The sequence below is a fragment of the Gobius niger genome, assembly GCF_951799975.1.
Source record: "Gobius niger genome assembly, chromosome: 23".
In the NCBI taxonomy this organism is placed as follows: Eukaryota; Metazoa; Chordata; class Actinopteri; order Gobiiformes; family Gobiidae; genus Gobius; species Gobius niger.
The window spans coordinates 9,541,087-9,563,438 of record NC_136874.1 but is presented as its reverse complement, the minus strand read 5'-3'; the positions used below and the strand labels follow the sequence as shown (position 1 = coordinate 9,563,438).

The window sequence follows — 22,352 nt, the reverse complement described above, 5'->3', positions numbered from 1 at the left end:
ATAAGCTTGGACTCTTAGCAACTCAATAATACAATAAAAAACAAGCTCAAAACATTCTAAACAGCAAAGTGATGAAGATACAGGTACTGAAAGCAAGAAAATAAAGCAAAGCACTGCATACTTAGCCTTTGTTTAGCCCAGTTTGACCATGTTCAAATGTATTTTCTATATTATAAAATCAAACAAAACACTGCAATCAAGTGTTATTGATTGTACCATAAAAGCTAGATATGTTGTGCTCATACAGAAATGTGTTGTCTGCCTTTTTACACATTCTTCAACAACGTTTGGATGGCCTTTCGAGAGCAGTGGCCGACCACAAGGGAGTGTCCGAGGACCAGCTCCGGATCCACAGCCAGGATCAGGTCAGGAGCGTCTTGCTGGAAGAGCCTATTGTGTATTTGTAAGTATCGTCACAATGAGGAAAACTGCCCGTAGAAATACCTTGCTTCCTTCTCACAAACAGTGAAGATTGCATTGCGAAATCCCAAGCAGTAATCTTCACCCAATTACTTCCCTATAATTTGTCTGTTAACAACACCCTATTTGTTTTCTAACGCCTGGCACAATAGAAGTTTGGACTTTGAGCTGTAACTGTGAATGAGCAGTGGAGGAGAAAGAAAACGTGCCTGAAACAAGTGCAACAAAGAGAAAAAGCCATTCAAAAAGATGCTTCGTTGTATTGGATGTCTTTGAGAACAGTACCGTAGTTATGATAAAAGATAAGGCTTGTTAGTGTGTTTGTAGATCTACTCTTTTCTCCCCGCTTTTTTCCAAGAACCCCGACGCCGTATTGTTTGGATCTGTTTCCGAGATTTGGCTAAAGGATGTCTCCATGGCTGCTGTTGCCGGGCACTAATCGTATATATCTGTTACTCACTGGGATCAAGAGGGGCAGCCTGTTCTGAACTGCTCAAGTACCGACCATGATAAGAAGATTATGGCAATATTATTTGACTGATGATTCTAATTTCACTAGGCGGTCATCAATATTACGGCCTACTTTTAAATACCAAATTAATACCTAGAAAAAAAATATTAATTTGGGGAAAATCACATCCAAATGTGTGTTTTCCTACAGAGTGGATAACAAAGGCAGAGGGGCCGGAGTGGTAATGTGAGGAGCTGAAAACAGGCTGGGACCGCCTGAGAAAGTAACACTGATCCCTGCAGTGGGCTGGCTGCTCCCTGTCTAATCTCCCGCTGTGTCTCCTCGAGTTTTTCAGATAAACGTCAACAGTTGAAGTGGGACGCCTTCTTGTTATCACTGGACCACCTTTTGGCCAGAAAAAAGGGCTCACCCCCTGACATGTGACTGGATTTACTTTGAACATATCCTTGAACAATGAAGCAGGGGGAGGCGGGAGAGAGGAGCAGACGCGGCGTGGGGAGGAGTCCAACTATGGTCCATTATATCAGCACAGGAAACACCTGTAGTGTAAGGGGCTCTGTCATCTCCTACCTGTGCAGTATTTATAGCTAACCTCCATGTGTGCACCTTTGTTTGTGCAAGTGACCAGAGCAAACGGAGCAAGGGCTGGCCTGGATTGACAGTGGCTATGTTTGTAAAAGGCTTTAAATATTCCTCCAGGGCTACTTCTGCTTCAGGAAAACGAGGATTTCCCCTTTTCAATGGTGGCATGTTTTCATTAGACAGCCGGACTCCTACTGTTAGAAAGAAAAGAGTGACAGAACATGAAAAAGAGGAAATACTAACTTCTGTGAGGAGAATTCGTTTTACTGTGAGTTTCACTATGCAATGGGGCTGTTATTCCCAAGCCAAAAGAGCCTTATATCATTTAAACCCACTGCCAATGGAACAAGTCCAGAGCTTTGTTCATGTGGGAGAAGCTCTATGAGCAGTGATTATGATTTCATAGAGCTAAACACAATAAAATGATGGCTGAATGGTAAATGGTCTCCATTTATATTGTGTTTTTCCATCTACATTAGTCACGCCAAGGCGCTTCGAGTCGTTTCCAACATTTCCAATTTCCATGAAAAGCACTAAAACTAAATGACATTTTCGTCAAAAGACCAAGTATTAACCCTACTGTTAAAACAGGGGTTATTGTTATCAAGACGATGTGATTTTATCGCGTTTATGAAAGTTTTTTTATTTTTTATTACTATGTGTAATATTTAACGCATGACACCTGCACTGTGCATTAGGTCTTACAACTTACACTCATCAAGCACACGAGGTTGAACTTATATGTCACCTACTAGTACAGGAACCTTTCATCGTAAGGTTTTTCCAGCCAATGGGATCTCTTGGAGGTGGAGGAAGTCGCCAATGACCCGCCCTCGTACTACAGGATTGGACAAGTTCCCAGCGCTTGTCCTATCCTGGCACGAGGGCGGGCGCATGGGCCGTGCCTTTTGTGCCATAAGCGCTGCGCCTCGAGACATACGTAACGCACGGTTTTGGGGGTTCCGACCTCCTTGTGCGACTGGCATGTGCGAGTCTAACCTACAAACGGTTCCTCCCAGTCCAAAAGAGAAATAACCTGCTACAGGAGGGGAACCGGAGAGACACAAGGAAGGAAGGAAGCGTGGCCTGCCATGGATAATGTGGGCAAAGATGTCAAGAAAAACCCGGCAGCGACAGCCAATCTTTTCTCCAAAATATTTTTCTGGTGAGTCGCAACAAGCCACCGAGCGGGCGATTTAAACAGAGGCTGAACACGCAAGATTTGACATAAAAGTGTAATTCCCAACATTACAGAAGAACGGTGTTCTGTAGTTTTCATCTGGGTCGTACTTTGCAAAGCGATGCCTTTACTCACTTTCTCCTTCCCCTTCGCATGTGTTTAATACAGAGCTTCCTGTTGAATCATTTGTTTTGCTTACTCTCGCATTTGGAAACATTTAGGCTGGAGTGGACGTAATCAAACGCACTTGTGTTGTTGTGGGGGGGTGGAAACTTGTATCAAGTAAGCTACTGTCACAAAGAAAAGCTACATGGCTTTTTTTTTTAAGTGATCTAAACCAGGTCTGAATCATGTCGGGACTTGATCTGTGGTCTGATCTAAACTAGAACTGAAATTGGACTCATTTACCAAAATCTTAAGAGGCCTAAACTTTAGGAGAGCATTCGATCTAAACTCCCAAGGAACATGAAAAGAGGCCCATATTAGGCAACTGGCTCTACAGCAACTTTTTTTTTTATTCAGAAGTCTATTCTATTTTCTTTATGGTTCCAGACTTGACAGCCTTGTGATACTTTCAAAGAATTATTGACTTAAAGTAAGTGTTTTGTTTCTCTGCAGGTGGCTCAACCCTCTGTTCAGAATCGGATACAAACGGAGTCTGGAGGAAGATGACATGTATGAAGTGCTCCAGGAGGACAGGTCGCAACATCTGGGTCAGCAGCTGCAGAGGTACAGATCCTACAGCTGATCTACTGTAGTCCACCATATCTCAGAATGTGGCTTTAATCCCAAGACTTAATGCTCAACAATACACTGATCAAGACCACGTCATTGGAAATGTGCTGCATTAGAGCATGGATGCTAATTTACACCTGTAGTCCCCAGACAGACTGGTGACAAATCAGAGCTCCTCCTGGATCTGCTGATGATATAAAACATGTGTTGAATGATCAATTTCCTGTTCCGAGCACCCAGGTTATTTTCAGAGAAGAAAACAGTAAGCGTTTGTTTAGCTAACATTAATTTAGTAAATACGGCTGGTCCTTGATTGATCCACCTTATATTTACCTCAGAAAGTAAAGAATCCTGTTTATTTAAGGGGGCATACGCAAAATCGACCGTTTTAGTGCTTTTTACCAAGTCACAAAGTCATTCCCTTATCCCAAACCTCTTTCTTTGTTGTTGTGTTTTATGTTTGAACCTTTCCTAGTGCTGTGACGCAGCACTAGGAAAGGTTGTGTGCAGCCTCTGTCTCTGAGTTTCCCTATAGGGAAGCCGTTCTGCTTCAGGAGGGGAACATTCCCCACAGAACTGATCTGAAGAGTATGTTTGTCTTCCCCTCTGTAGTTTTGCTAATTTGTTCAAAGGCGAGTCTTTAGCAAAAATATAAAGCTTGTGCTTCTAATTGGTGGGGTGGGCGGGGATGGGAACAAGACATGAGACCTTGTGATGTGATGTTATGTTGTTATGTGTATGTGACTGCTGTATGTATGTGTCAATACTTGCTATGTTTTGTTTTGTTACTTTGTGTTCAGGACCCCCTTGAAAAAGAGATGGTTCATCTCAACGGGGCTATCCTTGAAATAAATGAAATGAAATGAAATTCTCCTCAATCAGCCAGTGTTCCTCCTAATGTTTAAAACATGCTTCACTAAATTAATATTTTCTATATATTTTAGCTTAAAACAGCTACAGGTTCCATTGTTTTGAGTTGAGTTTGAGTGTGAAAGCAAAAGCACATTTTCATCTGCTATACAGGATACAAATTAAAGCCGCCCTTGTGCATCGCTTTGCTCATCTATTCTATTGAAGAAACTTATGCAGTGTATAAGAGGCCTTATAACTGTACAACTGCCTTTTCTGTTTACCCTGAGCTCATTCCACAGCTCTACGAAATCAGAAAGCGCTTAACTACCTGCAAAAAGCCTAATACCCCCTCTGTAACAATTAGATAAAAGACAAGGATGCGGCTCAGCTGTTCAGCCTGACCGTCTGATTTATACAGCACATTGATCCACATTGATGAGCAGCTCTGGTTTGCAGACATGAATCACTCAGCACTTATTTACCTTTGAAAATAATGAGTTTTTTGTTTTGTTTTGGGGGTGCGATACACATGCAGTACAGGATATTCATGGCTACTTTTCATTCCCACCCAGACATACATTTGTTCACCGTATATTTGTATTTGCTAAGTTGAAGCTGGATTTGAACCAGCAACCTCTGTCTCTATAATTACGGATAATTCATTGGGTTCTGTGTTTAGTTAATCGCTCCCGTTATTTATCACATGTAACAGCTCATTCTTATTTACTACAGCAGGTGGGCAACTAGAGAAAACTCAATTTGGCAGTTGTGGGGATACATCTTAGGCACCGTCCAGTTAATCACAAGCTGACATTTAGGGACAATGGTTCACACTCACTCAGTGTTTAAGGGCAAGTTAAGAGTCACAAGATCACCTGCAGCTCATTTGTGGGCTGAAGAGGGAAGAGAAAGTGCAGTGAATGTCCCATCGTGAAGCCACAGGTCTGCTGAGGAAAGGCTGTACTGCGATAAGCAACTTAAAGGGACTATACAGAGTTTAAAAATGATCATGAAGTATTTTCCTCTCCCTGCATGTTCCAGCCATGTCCTAATGTGTAGAATGAGCCCAGACTTATTCACCACAAATGCCTCTAAAATTCTGCAATGTCACTCAAAAAGTTGTTAATTCGGGTCTGAATTGCCGTCATGCACGAGCTTAATATAGAAGGTGCAGTTACACGTATGACCCGAGGTGGCAGTAGTGAGTATAAAATGGCTAACTTGCATCTAGCCCCTTTAAACATCAGTGACTTTGAGTTTTTAACATTAGTTTGGACAGTCTTCTCAAATGCTTTTTTGCACATATTATGTAGGGCTACTTTGTTGTGATATGCATCATGTATCGTATCAGAAACAATGTATCACAATACTTTTGATACTCAAATGTTTTGACTGAAAGATCGTTTTGCTAAATCCAGACTGCCAGACTTTTTTAAAATGCACTTTTCAAAATGTTTTGAACGTCATCAGACTGATTTTATATTTAATTTTTGTGGAGCCTCATCTTGTGCTTATCAAATTAATTCTGGGTAACATATCACAGTTATGAAAAATCATAAATGTTGTGTATTGGAATTGCAATCATATCTGGCCTCAGTATCGTGATACATATAGGATCGCGTCAACAGTCTATCATCAGCCCTCTTATAATGGCAGATACCAGTATACGCTGTATTTAAGAAGCACACTTGTCAAAGGCTGCTTATGCCGACTGTCACGCTCTTACACTCTGATTTTCTAGTTTTGTTCTGCTGCTGTCAGTTCTCTTAATCATTGTTTGTTTTCTGCTGCTCTGTGATAATCTTAATTTACACAGCATTTTAGATTTAAATCTCTCCCAAACACATTGAAAGAGTGAAGCCATGGTAGTGCTTTTAACTCTTCCCAATGGCACCTCTTGGATATTACCATGACCATAATGTTATTATTCTTAGTCTTTAGTGCTGTAACCTACATCCTTTACATGTAGTTATTTTAATACAGTAGTTTTGTTTCTTTATAAGATATTTATGACTTCTGTGTTTTATAGCCCATTGTTTTTTTTTGTTTTTTTTTTTTCCTAAGACATTGGGACCAAGCTGTACAGAAGGCCTCCAAACAGAAGGGGCCCCCCAGCCTCTCCGGAGCCATCGTCCGCTGCTATTGGAAACCGTACGCGGTGCTGGGCTTCTTCACTCTCGTCGAGGTCCGTCACACGCTGCAACTCAGGATTAGACTACACAGCTCTAGGCAGTTTTACTATTTATGACTAAGCAAATTGTAGACAGTGGTTGACATTATGCAACACAGCACAACATGTGAGAAAAGAGGGTGACAGGCGGGTCATCTGACTGGTGCTGTGTCATAATGAGACACAAGATCCATCTGTTTTAAAGAGGGATGGAATGGGCCTCCATTATTTTTGACATTTTTATTTTGCTTTCTTGTTCCCTCCACTTGAGCCCCATCTATTACTGTTATTTTACTGAGGCTACTTCTACTATCATTACTACTATTTAAAGCTTAAAAGGACAACACTGAGTCTCATGTGCATTCATTAATATACACACAAAGTTCCAACTCTGGACCAAATAAAGAAATAAAAGGATAATGCTCCAGTGAAGTGATTCTGACCATGAGCCGAGATCAGTACTTGCAAATTGATCCACTGAACTTCCTTAACCCTTGTGTGTTCAGGAGTCAATCAAAGTGATACAGCCGATTTTCCTGGGCAAGATAATCCAATACTTTGAGAGTTATGATGCGACCGACACAGCAGCGTTTCATAGGAGTCTGGGTTACGCCGCAGGACTGTCCTCGTGCTCCATTGGCTTGGCTCTCATCCATCACCTTTACTTCTACCATGTGCAGAGGGCGGGCATGAAGATCCGAGTGGCATTGTGTCACATGATCTACAAGAAGGTTTGTGAGGCTTCTGGTTAATCAGTCACTCCAAGTATTGCAGCCCTTGGAGTAATCCGCAAAGTTTACCAATGTCTCAAATAGTTTTATTCAAGCTGCACGTCTTCAGCAAAGGACCAGACCTGTCCCTTGAATTGTGAATCTGCAAATCGAGCTCTCATCATTAACTGCCCTTTTAAAGCAGAACTAATTGACTGTTGTACCCAGGGGCCTAAGTGCTACTGCAGGTGTCGTAGCATGTTGCGTTTTCTTACTCATTAATTGTCCGTGAGAGTAAATACTACGCTGACAGAAAAGACAAAGGGAGAGAGGGATAATGTACATTGTGCCACAACTCCATCACACAATGATCATTTTTTTCACTCAAACACACAATGATCATTTTTTTCACTCAAACTTAGCTTTGCTCCTTCGCCTGTTAGCTTCTTTTTCATGATTCTATTAGTGTACATTGCGCCTCCGACGCGGTGCAAGGTGGTTTTCTGGCCAGAGACACCAGGGGGAGATGAAAGCCCTCCCCCCAATCATCCCATTAACACTTGTATTACTCCCAGAGGGACTACAGAAAGGATTTATTAATGTTAACACGTTACTTAGTTCTGCTTTAATTCCTTTTTGTAAATTTTCATGAAGTAAAATTACCTCATGTGAAGCGAATCAGAGTTGAGGCTGGTTAGTACCAGGTTGCTACCAGGCTACTTATGCACCTCTAAGTTTGAAGGAGTGAATAAATAAAGTGACTGGAAGAATACACTTCGCAAGACTGATGTTTAATTTTTATTATTGATTATAATAATAATTTGAAATAATGTTGTTTTTCTAGGCATTGTGTTTGAGCAGTGAAGCCATGGGAAAGACCACCACGGGTCAGATCGTCAACCTCCTGTCTAATGACGTGCTCAGGTTTGATCAAGTAAGAATAATACATTTGACAGTGACTTTACTCGCAGGAAATGTGAGCACAGAACGCAAACCTGCCAATTTGTGCGTAGTCTCCGTGATTAGAGTAGGTTAAAGGTGCATCTCCTGAGGTGCACAATGCAATTTTACAATAGTCAAATTAACAGTAACAAAACTATAACGCCAGGTGAGCTTTACGATTAGTATCTTCTCCTGGCTGTGTCTTCACTGCTCACTGCAATGTGAAACTATTGGTGCTAAAGAATAGCCTACCATTATTTATAAACCAGGCAAAGACAAACTGTAAAAATCCAAATTAATCTCAGAGTAAAAAAATATTTTTCAATACCCCTCACCATTATCTTTATCTGCCATTATCTTCTCTTTATAAATACTCATTACTCGAGTACAAGCCGAATGACACAACAGCTCAGAACTCTCATTTGTAGAGTTCTACGACTGCGCCTAAATGTAGCTATTTCTCCCTATCTCTGCTCTACAGTGATATGGTGCCTGTGATGATAAGACACTTTAGTGCTATTTTTCCTTGTTAAAAAATGTTTTGTTCAAAAGTTAATTGTTTGCTGGAGAGAAAACAAACAGGTTTCGCTCAGTTTGTAGAAGAAATGAAGTAGGGCGTGCTTCATGACTCGAGACTAGCAGTCACTTGGCTTTGTTTTAGACAATTCAGTCCTGGACAAGTTTGAGTGTGTCTCCCCTCAGCTGGGCCCCAATATGGAGTTCGATTAGAATGATGCATACTCAACATAAAAGAATCTGATAAGGCCCACAAATTGTGATATGAAAGGAAGTGGTACTCTAAGAATCACAGGTCTGCAGACGGTGTACTTAGTTTATTATTGGCCAGATAAGATAAGAACATTTTAAACAACGACCCTGCTCTTAAAAATGTCTCATGATGTTTCTTGCCCCGGGGTAAGAATGTTTTGTTCAAGTAAATGAGCATGCATATATATATTGTTCCCCTGATGTAAACCACAGCATAGCTGTTTGTTGTTGTTGTTTATAAATGGATGTGCCAGCCGTCACCTCCTAAGCCTATGCGGAACACACCACCCCTTTTTTAACTGGAAAAACCACATGGACCTCACACCCTCTGAAATTAAACGCACAACTCTCTCTTGGCCTGAAGGCATTTGTTTCCTTTACACTCACAGACAAATTAATTTCCAAAGTCACTATGACACACCCATCTTTGAATGATGATGTAGGAGTGATCTAAAGTTTGGTGTGTCAAACAGGTGACTATTTTCCTGCACTTCCTGTGGGTGGGACCCCTCCAGGCGGCCGCTGTGGTGGGGCTGCTCTGGGCAGAGATCGGCCCGTCGTGTCTGGTCGGTGTGGTGGTCCTCATGATCCTCATGCCCACACAGACCATGTTTGGGAGGCTCTTCTCCACGTTTAGGTAAATGGACACAAACAAACATCGATGACTTTCACTACCCTTTTACAAACCTAGATGCATTGACTACTGTGAAATGGATATTTGCAGGCGTAAGACCGCTAATTTGACAGACAGCAGAATCCGGACGATGAATGAAGTTGTGTCAGGGATGAGGATCATTAAGATGTACGCCTGGGAGAAACCCTTCGCTGCTTTGGTCTCTGACGTCAGGAGGTAACGATAAGAGTTTGATTTATCTTCTCTCACACCTTTTACTATGGGATATCAAATACAAATGTATTGCCTGTTATTGTGTATCCCAAAATACAATGTCTGTCTGCCAGCTCAACAGAAAATGCACTAGCACTAAGAAAGAAAAATGTCAGTTTTCCCGTTGTGTGTTTTCTAGGAAGGAGATTTCTATGGTGTTGAAGAGCTCTTTGCTGCGTGGACTCAACATGGCGTCGTTCTTTTGTGCCAGTAAAATCATTCTGTTGTTCACCTTCATGGTGTACGTGCTCCGAGGGAACACCCTCACGGCCAGCAGCGTGTTTGTGACGGTGTCTCTGTACCAGTCTGTGCGCCTCACCGTCACGCTCTTCTTCCCCAACGCCATCGAGACGCTGTTCGAGAGTCGCGTCAGTGTGCGCAGGATACAGGTCTGTGTTCACCCAGTGTCTTCTCTAAAATCTGCTTCTCTCAATATTTGAATTGCTTTAAATGTACAAACATTTATTCATTCCTTCACATTGATGTTTCAGGAGTTCTTGCTGCTGGATGAGATTGGCGGAACTAATGCTGTGCTGGACAAAGATGAGAAGCAGAATGTGTCTGTGCATATTCAGGATCTGGTTTGCTACTGGAATAAGGTTTGTTTTGTTGAATTGATTTCATGAACTTGAACATTGAATTTTAATTTGTTTATTTTGTATTTTTGTTTAACATAGACTTTAGATGCTCCTACTCTGCAAAATGTGTCACTGAGTCTGAACTCGAATGAGCTGCTGGCTGTGATTGGACCAGTCGGAGCAGGAAAGGTGAGCCTCCTCGCACCATAAATATGAGCTTGTTATTAATTATGACATTGATCATTCTTGCTTCAGTCTTCACTGCTGAGCTCCATTTTGGGGGAACTGCCCCGTGAAAAGGGGGTGATGAAAGTCGGAGGTCAGCTAACCTACGCCTCCCAGCAGCCCTGGGTCTTTCCTGGAACCATCCGGAGCAACATCCTGTTTGGGAAAGAGCTGAACCCTCAGAAATACGAGAGGGTCCTGCGAGCATGTGCACTAAAGCGGGTAAGCCATGAACACGTGGACTCGTGTCAGCTGTAACAGGATCACGTTTATGCCTTTTGTTCACGCCACAAACTGACTAAACATTAAACATGCAGGTCAGAGGCATCTTTACTGAACAGACCTGGGAAATGGAAAGACAATTGGATTGAAATGAATGGCTTTTGTGGATATATTTTACTCAGAGACTGTAACATTTAAAAACCCCACTGTTCATTTGTAAATGAGTTACTTTTAGTCTTGTCATTTTACAAGGCAAGTTTATCTGAGAAGCACACACAGTGCTTCAGAAGCACACACAGTGCTTCAGTTACATCAAATTTCAAGACAAAACAAATATCCTTTAATCATTTATAAATTATGTTAACTACAAAGTGTACAATGAACTATACTCCAACAAACCTCTGCACTGTCTGGGTAATGATTGAATGAGTGGCCTGACTCCCAAACTGCTAAATAAAGTTGCACAACAGCTGCTCAGTCATGCTTTAATCATGAAACGTGAGTGGGATTTTATGTTGGGTCAAAAGGTTGTGCTGCTTTGTTTCAAAAGTGACATGACAAACATAAAATACATATTCTTCCATAGCAAATATATTATTCATATAAGAGCATAAACTGTTGAGAATAATGTAAAGCGGTTCATTCACTCTGGTCTCTCGCTGCTGTGGGAAAAGAACATTTTAGAGTTGTTTTTGTGTAGCTGCTGCGGTGTCTTTTCCCTGACTGCGCCGCTTCACACCAGTGCCTGTTCTGACCAATAATCATCCAGTATTCGTTCAATCACATGACAAACCCCTACAATGTTTATTACTTCTTCACACATTGCAGCGGTCAGTGAGTTTGTTTGTGTTGTGAAGGACTTGGATCTGCTGCCTGACGGTGATCTGACCATGATCGGGGACAAAGGAGCCACTCTGAGCGGCGGTCAGAAAGCTCGGGTCAATTTGGCCAGGTGCGGTCAACAGGCTCTAACATTTGTGATTTGTGTAAACGTGTTCAGGCTAATTCTTTGAACACTTCTTTAGGGCAGTGTATCAAGAAGCAGATATCTACCTCCTGGATGACCCACTAAGTGCCGTGGATGCTGAGGTCGGGAGGCACCTGTTTGAGCAGTGAGTTGATAGTTTAGAAATAAAGAAAAAAGCAATACATAAATAAATAATGGGATAGTATCCAGTTTTGACATGCTATAATAATATCGTAGGTGCATTTGCGGACTGCTGAGGAAGAAGCTTCGGATCCTGGTCACACATCAGCTTCAGTATCTGAAGGCGGCTGACCAGATCATCGTCCTGAAAGAGGTTTGGCGTCACGAAGTCTATGCTCCCACTCTGTGATGGCTGGGTTTCAGATGGCCTCGGAATATCCTCCCAGAGATGAAACTGATGTGCTTCAACATATGCTCTTTGGTGCATTAGGGTGACATGGTTGCTAAGGGAACGTACTCGGAGCTCCAGCGCTCGGGGGTGGACTTCACGTCTCTGCTGCAGATCGAGGAGGAGGAGGAGGCGGTAGCAGCCCACCATCCTGGAGCCGAGATCAGGCACCGCATCCGAACCCTGTCCCAAAACTCTGTGTTGTCCCAGGCCTCCTCCATCAACTCGGTCAAAGATGGAGACCAGCTGCCGGTTTGTTCAACAAATCATTGCATTTTCAATCCAAAAGCTTAAATCTGATATTCTCGAGGTTCTGTTGATGAAATGTGTGTGTTTTTTTTAGGTCGAGCCCGTGCAGACCGTGGTGGAGGAGAGCCGAGCTCAGGGCACCATCAAAACCAGCCTCTATGTCAAATATCTGAGGGCTGGAGCCAACGTCCTGTTTCTGGTGATCATGCTGCTCCTCAACCTTTTTGCTCAAGTAAGGACAACACACTTCAACAGAGGAACTCCAAAAACAAGCCAAAAGACTCTGCTTTCTGTGTTCTTAGGTGTCCTACATCATGAACGACTGGTGGCTGGCCTACTGGTGAGAGGAGACATCTCACACCACTGTTTTGTTGGTGAAATGTCATTATGAAGCCCCTAGATTTTCTTTTATTTAGCACAGTGCTAAAGAAGAATCTTGTTTGAAACTGATTTGAAAATCTGTCTGCTCAGGGCTGAGAAACAGGATGAACTGAACAACCAGAACGTGACAAATTTTAACAAAACAAATGCTAACGAAACTCAACAGCTGGACAGAGACTTCTACCTGGGGGTTTATGGAGGTAAAACATGTTTGTTCTAAGAAAAACAAGTCCATTATAGACGGGCTGATTGATCATGCTTGTCTTTCCAGGTCTTACAATCGCCACTGTCATTTTCGGCTTCCTGCGGAACCTCCTCATGTTTCACGCGCTGGTGAAGAGCGCTCAGACCCTGCACGACAGCATGTTCACCACCATACTCCGGACCCCAGTGCGATTCTTTGACATGAACCCCATCGGTGAGGCTCAGGCGCTAAGATCTGATTTCACTTTAACGGAATAAACCGTGGACATCAGATAACTCACACCCGCTCCTGTGGTCTGTCTTTTAGGGAGAGTTCTGAACAGGTTCTCCAAAGACATCGGCCACCTGGATGCCAACCTACCATTTACCTTTATCGACTTTCTTCAGGTAATCAGTCAGCAATTAAAGGAATAGGCCAACGTTTTTACATACTGAGATATGTTCTTACCTAACCTTAGACGGGTTAATATAAACCTGTCTGGTCTTTGTCCGTGCGCTCTGTCACGCAAACGGAGCACATACGCAGCCTCTCCCACATGTCATATAGCTCCAAAAAAGCTCACGATAGAAGCTACCAAGCTCTTCCACGTGTTCCCTATTTAAATAAAGTTACGTGAAGTGTTTTCATGCAAAGTATATTTACACAGAAATGTAGCATGTCGATTTTATAAGCAAATAAAAAGGGGGACTATATTGTGAGGCGTAATGATACGAGGAGCAAAACGTCCTCGCAGTAACTCCTAAAGACTTCCCCCGCTCACTTCCGTCAATAGAAGCTGCGTGACTTGTAGAGAGCTAGCAGAGATCAGTTGAAGGAGCGTCAAGTTTTAGCACGATAACTTGTGAACAATGCCTTTTACGTGCATCGTACCGGGCTGTGATAACAAGCAGAAAGTATATAGTGTAGTAATGTTTCACAGATTTCCAACTCACCCCGGATGACGACTCAGGACTCAGGACCTCTACCATGAGGTAGGAATGCGAGAGCACTTTCCCAAAATATATTTTCTGCTTGTTGTAAAAGGCTCTGTACAAGTCACGCAGCTTCTATTGACGGAAGTGAGCGGGGGAAGTCTTTAGGAGTTACTGCGCGGACGTTTTGCTCCTCGTATCATTACGCCTCTTTTTATAGTGCCCCTTTTTATCTGCTTATAAAATCAACATGCTACATTTCTTTGTAAATATACTTTTTGGAGCTATATGACATGTGGGAGAGGCTGCGTATGTGCTCCGTTTGCGTGACAGAGCGCACGGACAAAGACCAGACCGGTATATATTAACTTGGCTAAGGTTAGGTAAGAACATATCTCAGTATGTAAAAACGGTGGCCTATTCCTTTAAGGATGGATGTTCTGACATGTGAGGGGGCTGATATGAATGACGTGTCTTTAGTATGATTTTGTAGACTGTAATGAATTTGGGGCTGAAGATCTACCTCTCTGTGCAGTGTTTTCTCCAGATTGTTGGAGTGATCGCGGTGGCGGCGTCAGTCATTCCTTGGATTCTCATCCCAGTCGTACCCCTGCTCCTGCTCTTCCTCTACATCCGACGTTATTTTCTGCAAACGTCCAGAGATGTCAAGCGCCTTGAAGCCACAAGTGAGTGCAGAGCAAATACAGTCTAAAGTCTTGCAGACTCTTGAGTCAAACCTCTCATTCTCCGCAGCTCGCAGCCCGGTCTTCTCCCATCTGTCCTCCTCTCTTCACGGGCTGTGGACAATCCGAGCATTTGGGGCCACAGAGAAATTCCAGGCTATCTTCGACGCCCACCAGGATGTACACTCCGGTACGTGCTGATGCTCTGTTTTGCTGCTCGAAAGTTGAATGTGAAGTTTTAATCACGCTTCTCTCGTCCCGAACAGCGTCCTGGTTCCTGTTCCTGACCACGTCTCGCTGGTTTGCCTTGCGGCTCGACGGCCTCTGCGCCATCTTTGTCATCGTCACCACCTTTGCATGTCTGCTGCTGAGAAACCGTAAGAAACCCTCTGTGATTGAAACCAGAAATCAACTGGGCTGATTAATGATGGTTCAATCTTTAACAATCTTTTCAGTGATTTGCTTTTATTCTGTGCTTTTCTAACCTGCCACTAGATGGCGCCAGAGTGTTTGCCTGTGGTTATGGCAAGCACAATCTATGGCAGTTGATTTTACTTTTAATAATAGAGTAACTAATAGTAACCACTTGTGGCTTTTGCAGAGCTGGATGCCGGTTCAGTTGGTTTGGCCCTGAGCTACGCTGTCACTCTGATGGGCATGTTCCAGTGGGGCGTGAGGCAGAGCGCAGAAGTAGAAAACATGGTAATTGATAAACTGCCTTTTAGCCACGGGCAGAGAAATAATTAAATGTACTATAGATCAAAGTCAAGCTTTATTATGAATTCTTCTACCTGTAGATGCAACATCTAGGGCAAACTGTGCAGAGCAAATGTAAAAGATATAATACGTTATATAAGACGTTACAGTTTTATTTTCCTCCAAACTACAAATGCATATTATTCAAGTGTGTGTGTAGCCCATGTATATAAGTAGTGACAGGTTACATTTTTTTTTTTCGATACCAGTACTTTAATGATGCTTGGTTTTCGATACCGATACCTGTACTAAATTATTTGTTATCTAGAACCAGAAAACAGAATGTGTGGAACATCTGTAAATTCACAATATCTGCAATGTCAAGCAATGTGTGAAAAATGGGGAATAATTTGGGAATACATTTGGTAAAAAAAATTTTTTTAAAACATGGGTGAAAATGAGGGAAAAAATGGGGGGAAGAAACAAACACATTTTCTTGTTTCAGTGGATCAATGGTAGTGAAAAATATATAGTGTTACCAAAATCTCATGCGTGGTAGATCTAGCCTGGCTGCTCTGACCTTTTATTTATTGCACTCCGCTGGTATTTGTGCTCAGATGACCTCCGTGGAGAGAGTGGTGGAGTACACTGAGCTGGAGAGTGAAGCACCATGGGAAACGAAAAAGAGGCCTCCTCCTGATTGGCCGAGCAGAGGCCTGGTGACGTTCGATGGGGTCAGTTTCTCTTACAGCCTGGAGAGTCCCGTGGTGCTGCACAAACTCAAAGCCATGTTCCAGCCCAGAGAGAAAGTGAGTAAAGCGTTGACTGAGCTGCTGGCATGGTCCTTGTTCTGACCCGGCCCGCTCCTCGTCGGCAGGTGGGCATCGTGGGCCGTACCGGGGCAGGAAAGAGCTCGCTGGTGTCTGCTCTGTTTCGTCTTTCCGAGCCAAAAGGAAACATTTACATCGACGGCATCTTAACCTCAGAGATCGGGCTCCACGACCTGCGCCAGAAGATGTCCATCATTCCGCAGGACCCTGTGCTTTTCACTGGCACCATGAGGAAGAACCTGGACCCATTTAACCAGCACACGGACGAACAGCTGTGGACCGCGCTGGAGGAGGTACTTCTGATGATGCATGTAGAGTTCTGTCCCCACGGGGAAGGATCTGCAACTTTTGGATCTTAAACGCCAATTTGTCAACAAAACACTAAATCTGTAAATCTAATTGGATGGTCGATGATGGCACAGTTGGTGGTCTGTTTGTCCTGGAATGTAGCCAGTTCAAACCTGTTTCTCCGGTGTCCTTGGGCAAGACACTTCACCCACATTCTGTTCATTGAGTGAAATGTTGCGTGATGTGTCTTTAATAAGTATTTGCACGTTTTGTATTTAGTGTTGGAGCACTTATCTATAAATGTTCAGGCCTTGAGGCGCCCTCTCTCTGGCTCGCTCCTCGTTCCCTCTCAGCTTTGCCTCGTACCCGGGGCTACCACCGCCTCGTGTGACCTGGCGAGGTCTGTCCTGGTTTTGCCTTTTCTTTAGCATGGGTGTAGTTCTGGGTTTTCCGTATAGAGATCTGCCTATCAAATCCACCTTTCTGTTTAACTTTGCGGTCATTTGGCATGAAATCCAGAAGAACAATAAAAGAAGAGTTCTAAAAGTGTACTCTTTGATCTTACATCCTTGACCATGTGTCCTTTTCTAAATATTGGTCCTGTGGGTGTCCTGTGCAGGTGCAGCTGAAGTCCGTGGTGGAGGAGCTGCCTCAGCGGCTGGAGGCGGTCCTGGCGGAGTCGGGCTCAAACTTCAGTGTGGGGCAGAGGCAGCTCGTGTGTTTGGCTCGAGCCGTCCTGAGGAAGAACCGCATCCTGGTCATCGACGAGGCCACAGCCAACGTAGACCCCAGGTAGCACGCCTTTCACACAAACGACTGTCACAAAGGAACAGATCTGAATATAATGTCTATACGAGCATCACCAAGTTGGACAGCACTGATGCTGAATGTGTTTTTCAGGACAGACGAGCTGATCCAGCAAACCATCCGAGAGAAGTTTAGAGAATGCACTGTGCTCACCATCGCCCACCGCCTCAACACTATCATCGACAGCGACCGCATCCTGGTGAGAGCACGAGGTCACTTTGATATGTGTCGCCTCAGACATGTGCAGCCTTTAGAGTGACGACAGACAGTTGTTTTTCATTCGAGCATTGTTAAAGGGGCTCCATGCATGATTGCCATTTTATACTCGCTATTGCCACCTCTGGTCATATGTGTAACGGCACCTTCTATATTAGAGGAATAGGCCACCGTTTTTACATACTGAGATATGTTCTTACCTTAGCTTTGACTAGTTCTTTAGGACCTGTCTGATCTTCACACGTGCCTTCAATCACGTAAACACAGCGCAGACGGCGTTAGCATTTAGCCTCTCCCCCTCTCCACTATAGCTCCAAAACGGGTCAAGATAGAAGCTACCAAGCTCTTCCACGTTTTCCCTATTTAAATATGGTTACGTGAAGTGTTACACTACAAAGTATAATTACACAAAATTAAACAATGTGGATTTTCTAAGCGGATAAAAGGGGGAACTATAATGTAAGGCGTAGTAATACCAGGAGTAGTTTGGCATCCGCACAGTAAAGTGAAGATTACTGCGCGGATTTCGAACTACTCCTGGTATTATTACGCCTTACAATGTTTTGGAGCTATAGTGGAGAGAGGGAGAGGCTAAATGCTAACGCCGTCTGCGCTGTGTTTACGTGACTGAAGGCACGGGTGAAGATCAGACAGGTCCTAAAGAACTCGTCAAAGCTAAGGTAAGAACATATCTCAGTATGTAAAAACGGTGGCCTATTCCTTTAAGCTTGTGCATGATGGCGAAGTAAGTTTATGAGTGACAGTGCAGGATTTTAGAGGCAGTTGTGGTGAACAGGTCTGGGCTCATTCTACACATTACGACATGGCTGGAACATGCAGGGGGAGGAAAATACATAAAAGTCCCTTTTTAAATAATATATCAAAGGGCAGATTCACCCTGTGGAGAAATGCACTTCTAATGTTTCTTTAGTCAGTCAGAAGAACGAAAGAGTCTGTACTTCATTGGGCAGGAAAAAGCATTTGATTTGACTTGTAGAAACCCCATGACAAATACAAATAAAGATTTGTCATCAATTCTATACATTAATGGTAATTAATTGGAAAAGTAAAGAGACACAAGAACATTTTCAGAATATTACACCAAAACCTGCAATTGAACACGTTTCAGCCATGTCATACCCTGGACATGTGAGGGAAAAAAACACTATAAAGACTGTACTGCAATTGCCAAACAAAATGATTAGAGTACAGTAGACTAAAACACGTATTCATTCCTTGTCTGGCCCGGTTCAGTTCTTCGGTTGATTGACCTTAAAGGAACAGGCCACCGTTTTTACTTGCTGAGATATGTTCATACTTTAGCTTTGACGAGTTCTTTAGGACCTGTCTGGTCTTCACCCGTGCCTTCAATCACGTAAACACAGCCTCTCTCCCTCTCCACTACAGCTCCAAAACAGGTCAAGATAGACGTTTTCCCTATTTAAATATGGTTACGTGAAGTGTTCCACTACAAAGTATAATTACACAATATTTAACAATGTGGATTTTGTGAGCGGTTAAAGGGGGAACTATATTGTAAAGGGTAATAACACCAGGAGTAGTTCAAAATCTGCGCAGTAATCTTCGCGTTACTGTGCGGATGCCAAACTACTCCCTTAATATCTCAGTATGTAAAAACGGTGGCCTATTCCTTTAAGTCCAAGGCAGAGGAGCAGCTTCTCAGCACCATCTGAAACCTAAAGGGCAAAGTGATTTCAGCACAAGTGAAACATTGTTATTTGTCTTGCAGGTTCTTGATGCTGGAAGAATCAGCGAGTACGACGAGCCATACACTCTGCTGCAAAACTCTGACGGCATTTTCTCCAAGATGGTGCAGCAGACGGGCAGACAGGAGGCGGCCACTCTGCTAGAAGCTGCGAAACATGTGAGTGATGCAGAGTTTTGCTTCATTACTTTACCGCCGGGGTTACACGAGCACAAAGCAGGGGGGAACTAGGAATCTATTTCAGTTCACACATGTTATATTCAAGCCTTTTTTTTTCTGTCTTTCAGGCCTATGAGAACAGAAGTCGTCCAATCATAGCCAATGGACACACAGAAATGGAAGCTGAGGGCCTGGTCATCTTTGAGACGGCGTTATAAGCCTTAGAGACTGGGCAATGTTTTTCCCCCAGAATGGGAAAGGCCATGTTTGAATATCTTAGAGTTCAGGTAAAGTTCGGGCTCGTTTGGATTAGTGACGTCATTTCCTCTGGAGGTGGAGCTCCTCTAAACACTGGCTGCTAATGTTCCTGCGCTGCGACTGGTGCTGCCCCCTGATGTCCAGAGAAGTTGGACTCTCGAGTTCACTGTGGGCTTGTTCAGTCCCGTCCGAGCTGCTGTTGTTGCTGTTTTAAACAACTATTTATTTCTTTGTATATTTATGATTGTATATTAGAAATGCAAAAATCACCGGCAAGTGCCTTCGAGTCGGTCTGAATGTATAGTTTTACTGTAATGTAAAAAGTAAAAAGTAAAAATGTGCCTTTTTAGTTCAAGTGCTAAACTCCTGCTGCTCTCGCGGTTCAGTAAATGGACAATCAGCCTTTGGTTTGTTTTAAAAGTAAATAAAGAAATTCATTTAACCCTGTGTCACCCTTTTCTATAAAATCAACATATTCATATTTTTTTTTCTACTTTTTTGCGTAAATCTTGATGTCTTTCCAAAACTACCACACATTCAACATTTATAGATTTTAAAATGGCAGCTTTATTATGTCAACTTTACAAAATGTCTAATTAAGAAACAGAAAAACTTGGCCCCATTGACTTCCATTATAAACACATTCATGACTTCCAACTGTCTTTGCTCCCATCACCAAATAAGTCAGATTTTATAATGTCAGCATTTCATTTTGAGGAAAAGGAGTTGAAATTGACTTCAATGCATTTCAGAACTTTTCCCCTTTTTTCACATTGTAGGCAGATGCATGCATTATATACTGAAGCTGTGGCCGAGGGGAAACATTTATTGTATTTGATGAAATATCTAAAAAGTGAACCTTAAAACAAAACATACACACACACAAATGCACTATAAACAAATACATTCAGTTGAGAAAGTTGTCCATAAACCGATTTTTGTTTACAAGATGGTAAGTGCGGGGAAAGAGATATTAAAATTGAATCGCTATATAGTGAAATGCATTGTAAAAATCAGTCATTAGACATAAAAATCGTATCTTCGCTGCTCTGCACAAGCCTCCACTCTGTTACACTGGCTCCAGGAAGTGACAGCAACAGATAAGGCACCAAACCGGACAGTTTATGCAGTTAATTCACAATAAATATGTGCAAAACGTGCAAAAGTCTCTGGTGGCAGGAGACCAAGGTGGATCAGGGCTGAGAGCCAGACCATGTGTGGACAATCTCCTTAAATAGGGCGCAGCTGAGGAGGAGCCACACCCAGGCAGGAGCAGACCGGGACGGGCCAGCCAGGCCAGGAGAGCACCTGCACACAAATTAGGAGAGGGAGGAGCAGCAGCAATATTCCCTCCCCCACAGGTCACATGAGGTCAAAGGTTATCTCATCTCAGTTTCCCAGTGGAAAATAGGAGATGATATGGTTCATGTGCAATTTCACACTCGGCACGTGGTGTTTACCATAATTACGGGACCACATGAAGGCAGCAATAGCGTAACCATTTCTTTCAGGTTCAAGCTTTGAAACTGCGATTTTAAGGGTTCAAATTCAGAAAATTATTACATGTTTGGTGGTTTTGGAAAAGTTTCAAGTAGCCTAATTCATGCGATTTATGCAAAAACAAGTGGGGAAAAAATAGCAATTGAAAAACAGGTCAGAAACACTGCGAGGAGAACAGCCTTCTGACCAATCAGCGTCGAGCGTCCCTCCAGAGCCGACTATCTAACACAGCCGACCGGCAGACGATTCTGAGGAGCGACCCAGCGAAAAAGAGAAACTTTTCCGCTGATTAATAAAGGTTTATTGTTGTATATTATTTGTTTGCAGTTCATTATCATGTACATTCTGTAAATAAACAATGAAAAAACTAAACAGACAGTATTCTTAATTACGTAAAAACTTCATTTTTGATTTTTCTTTTAAAATAATGAAAGCACAAGTTCACTGACCACAAATGTAAACTACCAGGCCTGTAAAAGTCTTAAACTTTCATCTTTTTAAAAAACATTTTTTCGAGTCTCACGGGTCATTTTGCACCTTCTCAAAAAGTTGTTATATAGTAGGCTCGGGAGGGACGGTCTGCGCTGATCTGCCCGCAGTGTTTCTGAGCTGGACCAGCTGACCCTGGTTTTATACAGGATATTTTCATCAAACTCATTCGTTTTGTTTTGGGAACGAAATAAACTCGGTTTCTCTTGTTTAACAAGTTTAAGTCCAGATTAAACTAAACATCTCAATGATTCATCTCAATGATTCCACTTGAGGTCACCGAGTATCATGCAGATTTACAGTCCTTATGAATAAAGCTATAGCCTCATAAAAAGTGCTTTTGCAACTTCTTTCTGGCTCTTCAAAATTCTCCAAAGCCTAAAACAGCCTCTTATTGAAAACTGCGGGAGAGCCGCTACGTCATCAATGTGAGAGAGCGTCCACACCGTCCTTACAGACATACAGACCGTCCCTCCCGAGCCTACTATCTAACAACTTTTTGAGAAGGTGCAAAATGACCCGTGAGACTCGAAAAAATGTTTTTAAAAAAGGTTAAAATGTAAGAATTTTATAGGCCTGGTAGTTTACATTTGTGGTCAGTGAACTTGTGCTTTCATTATTTTAAAAGAAAAATCAAAAATGAAGTTTTTACGTAATTAAAAATATTGTCTGTTTAGTTTTTTCATTGTTTATTTACAGAATGTACATGATAATGAACTGCAAACAAATAATATACAACAATAGACCTTTATTAATCAGCGGAAAAGTTTCTCTTTTACGCTGGGTCGCTCCTCAAAATCGTCTGCCAAACGGCCGCTGTTCGATAGTCGGCTCTG

The 22,352-nt window shown here is 42.7% G+C and overlaps 1 protein-coding gene across 1 annotated transcript; it reads left to right on the top strand.

Annotated features, from left to right (window-relative positions):
- The first annotated feature begins 2,397 nt into the window (after window positions 1–2,397).
- abcc4 (ATP binding cassette subfamily C member 4 (PEL blood group)) lies at window positions 2,398–19,528 on the top strand. Its single transcript, XM_079581443.1, has 30 exons — window positions 2,398–2,639; window positions 3,273–3,383; window positions 6,306–6,426; window positions 6,918–7,142; window positions 7,966–8,055; window positions 9,305–9,468; window positions 9,556–9,681; window positions 9,857–10,106; window positions 10,209–10,316; window positions 10,395–10,484; window positions 10,551–10,742; window positions 11,600–11,694; window positions 11,768–11,854; window positions 11,947–12,043; window positions 12,161–12,370; window positions 12,462–12,599; window positions 12,670–12,707; window positions 12,839–12,948; window positions 13,020–13,166; window positions 13,260–13,339; window positions 14,400–14,550; window positions 14,618–14,737; window positions 14,814–14,924; window positions 15,149–15,249; window positions 15,861–16,052; window positions 16,121–16,366; window positions 16,981–17,153; window positions 17,262–17,367; window positions 19,135–19,269; window positions 19,398–19,528. The coding sequence occupies exons 1-30, from the start codon at window positions 2,566–2,568 to the stop codon at window positions 19,485–19,487; spliced, it is 3,978 nt and encodes a 1,325-aa protein (XP_079437569.1). The 5' UTR covers window positions 2,398–2,565; the 3' UTR covers window positions 19,488–19,528.
- The last annotated feature ends 2,824 nt before the right edge of the window (window positions 19,529–22,352 follow it).